The sequence below is a fragment of the Chrysochloris asiatica genome, unplaced genomic scaffold (assembly GCF_000296735.1).
Source record: "Chrysochloris asiatica unplaced genomic scaffold, ChrAsi1.0 scaffold00221, whole genome shotgun sequence".
Classification (NCBI taxonomy): domain Eukaryota; kingdom Metazoa; phylum Chordata; class Mammalia; order Afrosoricida; family Chrysochloridae; genus Chrysochloris; species Chrysochloris asiatica.
The window spans coordinates 5,204,735-5,218,642 of record NW_006408739.1 but is presented as its reverse complement, the minus strand read 5'-3'; the positions used below and the strand labels follow the sequence as shown (position 1 = coordinate 5,218,642).

The 13,908-nt window shown below is 45.4% G+C and overlaps 1 protein-coding gene and 1 pseudogene across 1 annotated transcript in view; both read right to left on the bottom strand.

Annotated features, from left to right (window-relative positions):
- The window catches only part of RAB15 (RAB15, member RAS oncogene family), a 30,279-nt gene extending 24,257 nt beyond the window's left edge, over positions 1-6,022 (bottom strand). The window contains exon 1 of the mRNA XM_006873061.1: positions 5,840-6,022. Coding sequence (XP_006873123.1) covers positions 5,840-5,963 — 124 coding nt within the window. The 5' untranslated portion in view covers positions 5,964-6,022. The remainder of the gene's footprint in view (positions 1-5,839) is intronic.
- A 2,157-nt stretch (positions 6,023-8,179) lies between these two features.
- On the bottom strand, positions 8,180-10,175 carry LOC102818081 (annotated as a pseudogene).
- Positions 10,176-13,908: the final 3,733 nt, after the last annotated feature.

Sequence of the window (13,908 nt, the reverse complement as noted above, 5' to 3'; positions counted from 1 at the left end):
TGGGAAGTGGAAGTGAGAAGAGGAATCTGCTCAGATGAGCTTTGTTGCCCAGCTACTAGCACACCCCTTAACTGGACTCCCTGCCTCAGCTCTTAGCCCTTCCCCCCACCTCCATCTCCCAGCCAACATAGTAAGCACCAATTCCACCATATCATTCCCTTGCTGAAAAACCTGTCATGCCATTGCTCAGCCTTAAGTGGACCTCCTTAGTCAGGCCTTCAATGCCCTCTGTCAACTGGTCTAAACATTCATTCAGTAATTTAACATTTATTCACAGAGTACCTGGTTCTACTTGGTAAGGAGAAGAGAAAATAAAAAGTAGGTGCCATTAGTCAATTCTAACTCCTACTGACCCCGGTGTGTCAAGAGTAGACCTGCGCTCCATGGGGTTTTCAATGGCTGATTTAGGGGGAGGAGATCACCAGACTTTTCTCCTGAGGCTCCTCTGAGTAGACAGTAGACTCCAACCTTTCAATTACCAGGTAATCGTGCACGACTCTGGCCCTGCACTGGGGACCATGGAAACAAAGATGAGTAAGATTTGGTATCATCTTCAAGGCACTTATAGTTTGGGAGACAGAGAAACAAAGAATGTTGTTATTCATCCCCTAAAAACTCCCTCTGTTTCAGCTAGACTGCCCAGAGTCCCATGAACACCCACTGAATTCCCACCTCTGTCATTTCTTCATGTGCTTCCATCTGCTCCCTTCTCCTACAGGAACTGAAAAGCAGCTCACACTCCAAGGCCTCGCTTCAGCATCCCCTCCCTAGGGATTCTAGTCCACGGGGCTTCTCTCCTTCCCCAGCCTTCTCAAGCACTAAGTGGCAAAAGTACTCACAGATCTGAGGTCCTGTCATCTCCTTTCCATGTCTCATTGTTATCTAACTTCTGATACAGGTGCGCGTCTCCAAGACCTTTGTTAATAGTAATAATAATGACCATAATCAATGTCATACACTGGAAGAGTGCTTTGCCAAGTGCTTTACTCTACATTAGCTCATTTTGGCAGTAGATCTTTTTGGCCTGTCTTGCCTCCCCAAGTAGACTGGTGAGCAGGAAAAGATGGAATGCAATATATCCCTAAAATGCAAGGTGTACCATGTCTTTGCTCAGTTAATGTAACAGAAAGGAAAGCTTGTTGGAAACCACCTCGGCACCAACCCCCATGAGACCAGCATAGCTCCATGGGAAAGGAATGCCTTGGGAATGGAATACCTCTGGCACAAATCCAGATGCAGGGCCCGCTGCCCATCTGCCAGGCAGCAAGAAAAGAAGAACCAATGTTGGGAAGGGGCGGGGAGGTAGCGCCTTCCTTCACCCACATAGGAAATCTCCTCATGACTCCTAGGCAGGCCCTTCTCTGGAATGTCACAGGTTATAAAAAGTATATTCCATAGAGAGCAAATCACAAATGTCTAGACCTAGATGACATCAACACGGTCCAAGAATCCCAACTCCGTCTTACCAGTCATTGGTGAACTGCCTCAGTTTCCTCATTCACTAAAGAAGCTCCCAGGTGATCAAATAGACAACAGCTACTCAAAAGGTTACAGAAGGAACTTGGGGGTGGGATGACCGAGGAATCCTTTGGAAAAGGGGGGTGAGAATGGTTGAACACTTTGCAGAATGGAATCATCATCACTGAGCTGTACATGTATGTTTTGCTGTGTATATTTTCAACAAGAACAAAATAAAGGATTAAAAGAAGCCCCGAGAAAAGGTGTCTAGAGCAATGCACAGCATGGTAAAAGAATGTGTCTTGAGCACGTGAATGGCTTGAGAACAGTAAGAACCCTGGTATCATAGTGAGCTACACATTGGACTGATAATGCAAGGTCACAGTTCGAATCCACCTGCGCTCTGTACTGAGTCTACTATACTGTTCTTGTTAAGTGCTATCGAGTCCGTTACGACCCATAGTGACCCTGTATAGGGTTTCAGAGGAGCGGCTGGTGAGTTTGAATCAATGACCTTAGGTTCAAATCAACTTTGCAATCTAGAGCATTAACCCACACCAGACTCCAATCTAGTATATGGGATACCTCAGTTCTATGAATGGATAAGTTAATGGGTATGACTTGGTAAGCACCCATTTCATTGGCTCCTGGATTTATACCAATGTTTGTTGTTGTTAAGTGCCATCAGGCAGTTATATTAAGGAAGGAGAGGCCAAACTGCCCAGAAGCATTGTAATAAATCAGCATTGCAGTTAGGTCATGCATACATCATAACAGACTGAATTTCAGGAAAGGAGTTATTAAGACCCAAGGAAGGAAATACCAGAAAAAGATGTCATCCAGGGGTTGGACAGTGCAATCAAACAAAAAACTAACCAAGGCACTCAGACACTGACGAAGGTACAGGAAACCCACCCCTCTCAGACTAGTACCTGAGAGTACTAGTACTAAGTACCGCTTATTACTAAGTACTAAGTACTAAGTAATTGTTGTTGTTGTTAAGTGCCGTTGAGTCGGTTCCTACCCATAGCAACCCATAGTACAGGGTTTCCAAGGGTGTAAATCTTTACGGGAGTAGAAAGCCTCATCTTTCTCCCGCAGAGTGGCTGGTAGTTTCGAACCACTGACCTTGAGGTTCGCAGCCTGATTCGTAACCACTACACTATCCAAAAAAAACTGACAAAGGCACTGGAACTCAAACTCCTTCCAACTAGTACACAAAAGCCTAGTCTAAGTAATCAGTCTCGCAGGTGGAAGCCCATTCTCCACTCTGTGATAATGTCTATGCTTTGTCTACGTTTATTAAATCTTCTGCTTGCTTAAACTACTATCTCTCCAGTTCCTTTTGTGTGCATATTGTGCCTACGCCCTTACCAGCTCTTTAGAGGGACAGTAGGATGCATCATCTCCTTCATCTGCCCTGTGACATATTGGCTGTCCCTTCCTGTTTCCTTAGAAACTTATTGTATTACCTAAGGGAAGAGCTTTTTTTGACCATCTGACTCTTTCTCCAAGTCTTAGTTAATGTTAGACAAGGTAGAATCACATGTATCTTAAAACACTTTACATAAGAGGTTTATTTAAGTAAGATTTAAGAAACCCAGTTGGCCAGATTTGATAAGGCTGATGTGAAGAAAGGTAAGTTTTCTTTTCTTGCACAGAATTCAAACTATGAACTTGTCTTCTGCATCCTGTGGGGAAGGTGAACCCAGCCATCAGAGGCAGAGAGAGATTCTTGAGAACCATCTTCAAACGTTAGGGCAATATACCACAGGTCTTTCAGGGAAGAGAGTGTTGCAGAGATATTCCCACCAGCACTGCCAAGTCACAGATGTTCATGATTCACCCCTGCCCCAGAGTGGTCTGCTCTAGAGGTTTCTGAGGAATTTTCCTGCAGCCTGTGAGGAAAAGCTCTCCATTCGCATGTCTAGAAGGAAGACGTCTAAGAAGACAGAAGGTGGAAGAGACATAAAGAGAAGGATTTGGCAATCAGAGGTGTGGAACAAGGGACACTTTATGGAAAGCATGAGCCTCAGAATGGCCATCTTGGTATCTTAGAAGCAGAGTTTCTCATCTGTCTTCAAGGAAGGGGGCAAGTATCTTCTAGAGGACACTAACACTCCCTTTCCCCACAACACCAAGTAGGAGCCCCAAGCACAACTCAAAGAGGGTTGTTGTTAAGTGCCAAGCATAGGGTTTCCAAGGAGCAGCTGCTAGTGAGTTTGAATCGCCAACCTTGTGGTCAAGTGCTTTATCCTATAGTGCCACACCAGGACTCCCTGAAAGAGGGTGACTGAGTAAAACTCTCAAGGGGAAAACTCAGGCCACTTCTAGGATTCTGAAATGTGGCCAGATGGGCAGGATGTAAACTATGCTCTTCAGATAAAAGCCAGGGCCCTCCAGCACTCTCCAGGTAGCTCAGCAGCTATTGACACCAGGCCCATCCCAAAAATTAACACTGCAAACTTCCTTAAGTGGTAGCCTGCTGCCCTTTGTCCTCAAGCCTACAACCTGTCCTCATATTCCATCTGGTTCCTCAGTTGCTCCCTCCCACGCAGTTGCAGTTCTAACTCCAGCCTCTCCCCTACACATCCCCCAGGCACACAGCCCTCCCTTCATCAAGGCTCTCCTTCCACTCTTTACTGTCTCTCTGAGATGTCTTTCATCCAAAGAGACCCAGCCCAAGCTCAAAGGCTGGATCTTCCTTGAGAAAGATGGACATGCTCTGTTCCCTGACCCCGTGTCCCTTGAAAGATCATAACCAAAGAAAATGAGAGCCCTGGAGCTCAGTACTAATGACAAACTAAGAACCCTAGTATCCTAGTGAGTTACACATTGGGCTGATAACTGCAAGGTCAGCAGTTCGAATCCACCAGCTACTCCGTGGAAGAAAGAGGAGGCTTTCTGGCCCTGTAAAGATTTAGTCTTAGAATTCCTACACAGGGTTGTTGAGGGTCAGAACTGACTTAGTGGTACACAGCAGCAGCAGCCAGAACCCAAAACGAAAACAAACCTACTGCCATCCAGTAGAGTCCAAGAAAGAAGCAGTCAGTAAGCCCCGTGTGTTTGACATTGTGTTAAGTGCTTTACAAGCATTACCTCATTTAATCCTTAGAATACCTCAAGAGGTATTATTATTATACCCATTGTATAGATGAGAAAATGAAGCTCAGAAGCTTAAGTGATATTCAAGGTCATGCTACCCCAAAGTGAAGGATCAAAGTCTAACTACAAAGCCTGCCTCCTGGCTGCACCTGCTCCCTCTTTTCTCTTGGCAAAGGATGGGGGTGGGAGGTTCAAAAAGAAGCTGATTCACCTAAAGCATGATAATAAAAAAATTTTTTAATAAGGAAGCTGAGTGCAGGGGCCCTTTCCAGGGCTTTCCAGTTGGATTGGTGTTCCCAGAGGCCTGGGCAGGGCCGATGTTACTCCAGGGCTGACTTGACCAAGCCAGAACCTGTTCCATATGGGTGGAGTTTCTTCAACTCAGACTTCAGAGGAAGAGCCCAAGAGCAAGGGACCCTCTCAGAAGGGGACCATCAGTCCATTCCCAGAACAGGGGATCCCATTACAGGCCTATCTGGGATGCCACCAGGACTTGGCCTTCTACCTGCAGGACCAACATTGTCAAAATCAGCGATGTTCTCTGGGGGTGGGTCCTGCCTTTCTTCTGATCTGTGGACTGGAAAGGTATTCCTGACATTCCTCCATCGGTCTCCGCCTCCTCAATGCAAATGCTTCAGCCTGCCTCATGCTTTTCTGCAACTGGCTGAGTGCCCCCTTGTCACCCTCTGGAGCTTCTCACCTATCTGTGTCCTCCTCCAGGTGTTCCACCTTGTGGCTTACCTTCACAGTTGTACCCTGGAAACTCAATCCTGTTGGTCCCTGCCTCCCACCTTTCTCCCCCATCCTGGTTCCACATTGAGTTACTCCTAAACTGAAAGCACCTCAGTGACTGGGCTCTCTACCATAAGCCTCTTATCTGTCCCCCTCCCATTCTCCGTTTGGGGATGTCATTTCAGTTGCTATGATTCTCCTTGCCCTAGCTCTGGGTTCCCAGGCCTATGAACCGGCGTTGGGGAGACCTGCTAGGAGACGTGGAGGCTACAACTGGCCCCGTTCTCTCGGCTTCAATGGGAAAGCTCCCCAGTGAGAGGCCTGAGACCCTGTCCCTAGTCATGGACCGCAGCAGGGACCCCATCACTTCTAACCCGTGGCCCACCACCCCGAGATTTAGTCCCTAGCCCTGGCCTCCCGCGCCATCGCCTCTAGCCGGAGGGGCTGACAACTCCTCTCAGCCTGGGGTCTGGGAGGAAAGGGCCACCCGGGCGGGGGGCGCCGGGGTGGAGGGTGGGGCGCCCTTTTAGCCCCCGCCCCTTACCGATGGTGGAGATGTGAGAGGAGTGGAACTCGTTGTCGGTGAAGCGGCACAGCAGGCAGGTCTTGCCCACCCCGGAGTCTCCTATCAGCAGCAACCGGAACAACACATCGTACTGCTTCGCCATGGCTCGGCCGGAGGACCTCGGGGGGCTATGGGCGGGCGGCGGGCTCAGTCCCGTTCGGCCGCTGCCATCGCGGCCCGCGCTCCCCGGGGACGCCGCGGGCTGCGAGAAGGAAGCCGGTTGCACCGCGCGGCCTCGCCCGCTCCCGCTCGCTCGCTGGATGCCAGGAAGCGCTGCAGCGGTAGAGCCCACTCGGCGCCCGCTCCGCTCGCGCGCCCGAGGTGGGAGGAGAAAGCAGCGCTCGGCCCCTGCCCGCCCCTTCCCCCGCGCCGCCGGGGCGATGGGGCGGGAGCGCGAGCCGAGACGCGGGGGGCTGCACCCTACAGCCGGTCCCGAGGGCGCGCGCGCCCAGGGAGGGGCCCGCCTCGTCTCCCGCTTTTTTTTTTTTTTTTTTGAGGACATTCAAAATAGGGTAGTTGTGGTGAGTTCCCACCAAGCCCTTTCTACCAAGCTCGATTTTCCGCTCTTTTCGGTTCTCCCCAATCCCATCCTAAACCTGGCTCTGTTAACTCTGCCCCGTAGAGCCCCCAAACCCTACAGGAGCCTGACCAGGGACTCCGCGGAGGGTGCTCTTCACCTGGATTTAGCATAGGTCGGAAGGCCCTGGCATCAGAGTGTGGATTCAAACACTTGTCTCCTCTTGAAGCCAACTTCTTGTTGAAATTCTGTCCTACAGTAATTTTATGTGATTGTCACTGTCGTTGTTTAGTGCCTTTGAGCCCATTACGACATGTGTTGGGGATTGTGTAGGTGCTCAGGATGGGAGTACATTAGTCCAGACCACTAACTAAATGTTTCTGCTGCGGTGTACTGAACCTACCTCCAGTGGTAACTAAGGATGAATGGGCCTCGCTGGAGACCCAATTTACTATCACTGAATGTTTTAGCATCGGAGAGAGGCAATAAACACTCTTTGGAGTCTAAGAAATTGCCTATTCCTAACAATGAGCATTATTGTGGTTAAGTGCCTTAGTTCTTGTATGTTGTTTCCATGGAGCAGCTGATGGGTTTGAACTTCCAACCCAGTACATTGCTGATCCTGTAGCACCACAGCAGGAGTCCAAGAAAGAGCAGTGTTGTTAAGTGCTGTCATGTTGGTTCTGACCCATTTCCAAGGAGCAACTGTTGAGCTTGAACCGCCAATCTTGCAATTCAAGTCGACTTTGCAGTCCAGCACATAAATCCATAGCACCACACACACCCAGACTCTAAGAATGAGCATTGTTGTTAAGTGCAATCTAGTAGGTTCCAACCCATAGTGGCCCTGTGTAGGGTTTCCAAGGAGCGGCTGGTGAGTTTGAACCACTGGCCTTCTGGTTCAAGCCAACTTTGCAGTCCAGCACATCAACCCACAGTGTCACATCAGGACTCCAGAATGAATGAGCATTGTTGTTATGTGCTGTGAAGTCAGTTCCAACTCATAGCAACAGGCTGTAAATCTTTATGGAATAGAAAGCCTCATCTATCTCCTAGAGAACAGCTGGTGGTTTCAAACTGCCGACCTTGAGGTTAGCAGCCCGATTCGTAACCACTGTGCTACCAGAGCTCCTTAGAATGAGCATTAGAGGAGAGCAAGTCTTCCTTCAGATCTTAAAAAAAGCAATGAAGATATGTGTGTGTTTGATGAACGAAGAAAGTATTTATTAGTATTAGGTCAAGGAAAGTAGTAAGTCTATTTACTTGACTTGAAGGATTGTATTTCAGGCAATGTGTCTAAATTTGTAATAAAGGGGGAAAAATACTGAATCTGATAGCTACTTTGATTACAATAAAACCAAGGAAGGTGATCCTATGGATTCCATTAACATTTCCAAGTACATTTCTTTTCCCTGCGTTTACAATGGGTTTCAAGTAGATGCAGAGTACTCTGGAGTTAAACACACCTGGGTTCTGGTCCCAGGTCCACCACTCTCTTCAACTGTGTAAACTAGAGCAAGTTACTCAACTTCTGTGCCTCAATTTCCTCATTTGCAAACTAAAGATAGAGTAAAAACCTAAACTCTTATATGTATTAATTGTTTAGTTTTTGTTTCATAATCATAAACACAACTCTGCAATCCAGCTAGACTTGGAGGAGAATAAGGGAAATATAGAAGCCAAAGAACTGGAGTGAGAGCAAAAATTAAAGAATATTGCAATCACACTTGGGGTAGAAGGGTAGTTCCCCAGCTACACAAGGAATGGTCTTAAGATGAAATATGAAATACAGATAAAATTGATTAGAGTTGCCCACGGTTAACAATGGTGATCTTCTTGCCCGTCTCTATCATTCCTGGACCCAAAATGCCCCATGGCTCCCAAGATATTCATGCCTTCTTTCACCTTGCCAAAGACCGTATGTTTGTAATGCAACCATTAGGTGTTTGTTGTTGCTCTTAAGTGCTGTAGAGTCGACTCAGACCCATAGCGACCCTGTATAGGGTTTCGGAGGAGAAGCTGGTGAACTTGAACCTCCAACCTTGCCATTCAAATGGCTTTGCAGTCTGGCGTATTAACCCACAGCGCCACACCAGGACTCAGTGCAGATAAAAAGCTGGGAACCATTTGTGATGGGTCCAGCATTTGCCATGGACAGGAGGCCAGGATCTTGTTAGGCTTCAGGGTGAAGTTTTCATCATCAAATTTCTCCCCATACATAGACTTGCCACCAGTTCCATTATGGTGTGTGAAGTCACCACCCTGGTACATAAACCCAGGAATAAGCCTGTGAAAGCAGAAACCTTTATAACCAAATCCTTTTTTACTGAGCGCTCAGAGTTTGAAAGTTTTTTTGCTAGCTTTGGAACTTTTATCTGCAAACAGCTGGAAGCAGATGCAGCCCAGGGATTTGCCATGGACAGTAATGTCTAAACTAAATACACTGTGGGTTTGACCCTGGCTGAAGGAAACAGCACCAGATACAAATATGAATTCAGGTGACTGTGTCTGCAAAGCTCCCTAAACTCATTTTTATGGAGTCAATTCCAACTTATGGTCTTGACTCTGTGTTACAGACTAGAAGTAAATGCCATAGGATTTTCTGGGTTGTAATCCTTATGTAAACTGATAGCCAGACTTTTCTTCCAGGATGCCGCTGGTTGTGTTCAGACCTCCAATCTTTTTGGATTGTTGGGAAGATGAAATAAGATAATATATAGAAAGGACTTAGCAAAAACCAACTTTAATAAGACACATAATAAGTACTCATAAAATGCTGAGGGATAAAGAACACCGAGTAATGTTTTTCCTGTGCATACCTGGTGTGTCACTGTGGGATAATGCACTGGACTGTAAGGTCAGAGGTTCAAGCTCATCAGCTATACACGGTCACTGTGAGTTGGAACCCACTCCACAGCACTTAACAACAACAACAACAATGCATACCTGAGTGGTGAATACACCCCACAAATGAATATGGCCCTGAGTGTGGTGTTTCAGCTGAACTGAAGCCCTGTCCTACTGTGATTTTCCTCCACACAGAGTATAGAGCACAGGTCCTACCCAGCATGATCCCCTCTAGACACTGCCTCTGCTTCCCTACCGATCTTCACTGTAATGTGAAATAATCTCTACAGGCCTTCCTGGTGGGCCATTAGCAGCTCTCCATTTGCAAGAAAGAAGTTGTAAATAGAGATTCCTCAGCTCTAGGGGAAACTTTTCTTTGAAGGAAATGGCTTTCCCTAGTTCAAATTCACCAGCTGCTCCTTGGACTGCATGTAACAACAACAACAACAACAGGAGTCCTGCTGTGGTACTGTAGGATAAGCACTGGACTGCTAACAGCAAGGCCTGTTGGCAGTTCAAACACTATGTTGTTGTTAAGTGCCATCAAGTGACCCTGTATAGGGTTTCCGAGAAGCGGCTGATAAGCTTGCACCACTGACCTTGTGGTTCAAACCGACTTTGCAGTTCAGCCCATTAACCCACAGCACCACACCAGGACTCCTACTGGGTAGTTATAGGCAAGATAGGAAAAGGAGTGAGACTTCCTGAACTCGTCCAGAGAAATAAATGCTTTATTTTAAAGATTTTGAGGCTATTTCATCCTATCAGGTTGACTTCAAATTCAGTAACAATTTACATTGCTTTAAAAAAAAAAAAAATCTAGAAGCCCAACCTTTTGGGGAAATGTTAGCAAAAGAAGCACATAGATAAGGAGATAGCAAAGTTTACTTTACCAGGATCTTGTTAATGAAATAAATACCTCTTGTCCCACTCAGTGGGACAATTGTACATCCTCTCAAATTCTGGCCAACTTGGTCTGGGATAGATTTCAGTAGAGCTGGGAGACGTCTGGCGAATGGTTAAAGATGTCTCTCTCTCACAAGAAGCCTCCAGGAATAATTCTCTCAATTATGTTATACTGATTCTTTACCAGAGACAAGTGCTTGTTCCTGCCCCCACCCACCCCCAGTAACACTGAGCATGCTCCCTGTTCAAAATCCATGGAAGACATTGCTATTCATTCTACCATAGCAACAGCTGAGATGCACAAAGAGGCAGCCCACCGCCAGCCACTCAACACAATTAGGCCCTGGGTCTCCCGATTCCCGATTTACTCGGGATTAGGAAAGGCAGAACAGACACCATGGCCCACTCTGTCATCTCAGTACTGCCCTCTGTTGGCATTCTTTTCATTTCTACCTCTAAAAAATAGAGAATGTGGTGGTGGGCAGGGGAAACACTCTGAAATGACAAAGGAGGGCAAGTTGTCAGAGAGAGGTACATACTAGGATCAGAAATTCTTAATACTCAAAAAGAACCAATACAGATGGCAATTAGTGTTGACACAAAATGCCCAACATTTCGTGATTGAATTGTGTTCCCCCCCAAATATATGTCAACTTGGGCAGACCATGATTCTCAGCAGTTTGGCAGTAGTATAGTGATGTCATGTGGCAGTTACATAATGATGTAATCCTCCCCCGTGATGTAATCTGATGTGATCAGTAAGGGGATTCAGGTGGTCAGAATGCCCTTGATCAGATATAAGGGGAGATCTCCTGGGGAATAGTCTGTACCACCTTTTATTGTACAAGACATAAAAGGAAAAAGAACAGAACAAAGGAGGGGCTTACTGCCACCAAGAAAGAAGAGTCAGGACTCAGGGGAAGATAGCTACCATGACAAATGCAGATCTCCAAGGAACATGGGACCCAAAGATGTTGAAAGGAGAAAAGGACGTTCCTCCTAAATTGTGAGCCTCTAGAACTGACACCTTCAACTTCTAGACTCCTAAACTGTGAGACAGTAAATTTCTGTGTTTTAACGCCTCCAACCTGTGCTATGTCTGCTCTATCAGTACCAGGGAATGAAGACAGTACCATTTCAGGTTATCTTTGGTATCTTGGCTACCACCTTCAGCATGAAATCCACAAGCTACATCAGATATGATTTCCTGTACACAGATAGGTTTCTGGTTTTGTTTTCTTCTCTTTTTTTTTTTTTTTTGGAATTATTTTATTTTCTGTGAGCAGGAAATGAAAATGGTGTTTTTCTTGTGATTTCTGGGCTCTGACTGTGGATGTCAAGGATTCTGTGTTGGGAAAGCCTCAGGAGTCTTTGTCAGAGTGAAGTGGAAAGACATGAGTAGTGACCACTAGCCATGCAATGTGTCAGATTACGAGGGTGAGTCAAAAATTATTTGCACTCTGGTTATATTAAGACGCCTGTCCATGTCCATGGCTGATGACAACATTGAGTGAACACGTGAGATGACTCTGTCAAATAGATGAGTGACAGTGGATTATGTGGCAAATCATTTGCAGCTCAACCATGGATCTGCCTAGGCAATAATCTATGACAGACTTGGATTTTGAAAGTTTATGCAAGATGAATACCAAAGCAACTCACAGAAAAGCATAAACAGTTTGGACACCTGCAAACAAAATTTGAATCGATATTCAAAGGAAGATAAGAGTTTATTTTAAAAACTCATTACTGGTGACGAGACATGGATTCATAACTACATGCCTGAGAGTAAATGGAAAGGTATGGAATAGAAACATCCTCAATTGATGACCAAGAAAAAGTTCAAAAGTCAGCCATCTACTGGAAAATTGACAATTACAGTTTTCTGGGATTCTCAAGGGCTAGTATTGGAACACTGTCAGGAAAAAGGTTCAACAATCAACAGTTCTCATTACAGTGAGATGCTCACTGAAGAGTTAAACTTCAGATTAAAAGTAGAGGCCTGCTCTCTAAGGGCACTGTGATCTTCCATAACAATGCAAGTCCCCTGCATCTCTGCCCACACTGTTGACACTGCAGAAACTTCATTTTGAGGTGTTAAAACATCCTCCCTATAGTCCTGATCTTGCCCTATTGGACTTTCACTTGTTTGGTCCCCTGAAAGCAGCCCTTCAAGGATGAAGATACACCTCTGATGAAGAAGTGAAGACAGGGGTGCATTCATGTCTCATAGCTCAGCTTAAAACATGTTTTAATAAGAGAAGATGAAAGCTTGTCAACAAATGGACAAAATATATTGAAAAGCAAGGAGATTATGTTGAAAAATGATGTATTTGTCTTTTCTAGAAGTTGATTAAAACAAATTCTACAGCCAGAGTGTGGATATTTTTTTACTCACCCTTGTACATTTTTGCTGTCAATGTTATGCTTTGGGGGAACAGATATAATCATAATAAAAAATCTATGCGTAATGAGTTGATACTACTGGCTGTAACAGATAAATTCATACATCTTTTTATTTATTTATTTATTTATTCTTTCACAGGTTAGAAGTCTGAAATCAGTGCACCAGCTCTGGAGGAAGACTTTCTTTCTCTGTTGTCTCTGTGGGGAAGATCCTTGTCTCCTTTCAACATCTATGGGCTTGGCATCCCTTGGAAACCTCCATGTGACTTGGCATCAGTCTTGTCTTGAGTCTAGGCAGTTCTCAATGTAGGGACCCTGAGTCCAAAGGACATGTTCTATTCTAGGCTCTTTTTGCTTGGTGGTAGTGAGTCCTTCAAAACTCCTGAATTTTAGGGACTGACATCATAAAGATTTATTTCTCTCGTGTGAATGGACAAATGAGGATGCTTCTGTTCTATAAAGTTGTATAGGAACCCAGACAACAAAGGCTCTGTCTGTATCTTCAACAAGGGACACCCCTTGTGGGATTTTATTTAAAATTAAGATGCTACTCTTCTTAAATTCTGTCTTGCAGGGAGAATTAAGGAGCATGCCCATTAAGCAAGGATTGGAAAACACCATAATCCAGTTCCCTGACACATCAAGATTGCAGGCTCTCTTTGTTTATATGAGTATACACTTTCTTGGCACAGCAGGAAAGGAAGGGCTCCATGACACTGTGAAGCCAGCTATGCTCACTACCACCAACGACCCCTGATACTCAGATAGAGAAGGTGAAACTTGGAGACATGCAACAGGGTGGGGAGGAGTTGACACAGTAGTTATAAACTGTTAGGTGCCATCGAATCGGTTCTGACTTATAGCGACAAAACAAAACACTGTCTGGATCTGCATCGTCCTTACAATTGCTGTTAGGTTTGACCCCAGTGTTACTGTCATTGGGTCAATCCATTTTGTTGTACATTTTCCTCTTTTTCGCTGACCCTCCACTTTTCCAAGAATGACATCCTTCAAGTACTAGTCCCTCCTAATAATATGTCTAACGTATGACAGACAAAGCCTCACCATCCTTGCTTCTAAGGAGCATTCTGGCTGCGCTTCTTCAAAGACATGTTTGTTCTTCTGGAAGTCCTTAGTACTCTCAATATTCTTTGCCAATAACATAATTGAAATACATTGATTCTTTTCTGGTCTTCCTTATTCATTGTCTAACTTTCACATATATATGACATGATTGAAAATACCTTGATTTGGGTCAGGCGCAGCTTCGTCCCAAACTGACCTCTTTGCTCCTTAGCACTTTAAAGAGGTCTTTTGCAGCAGATTTACCTAATGCAATACATTTGATTTCTTGACTGTTGCTTTCAGGAGC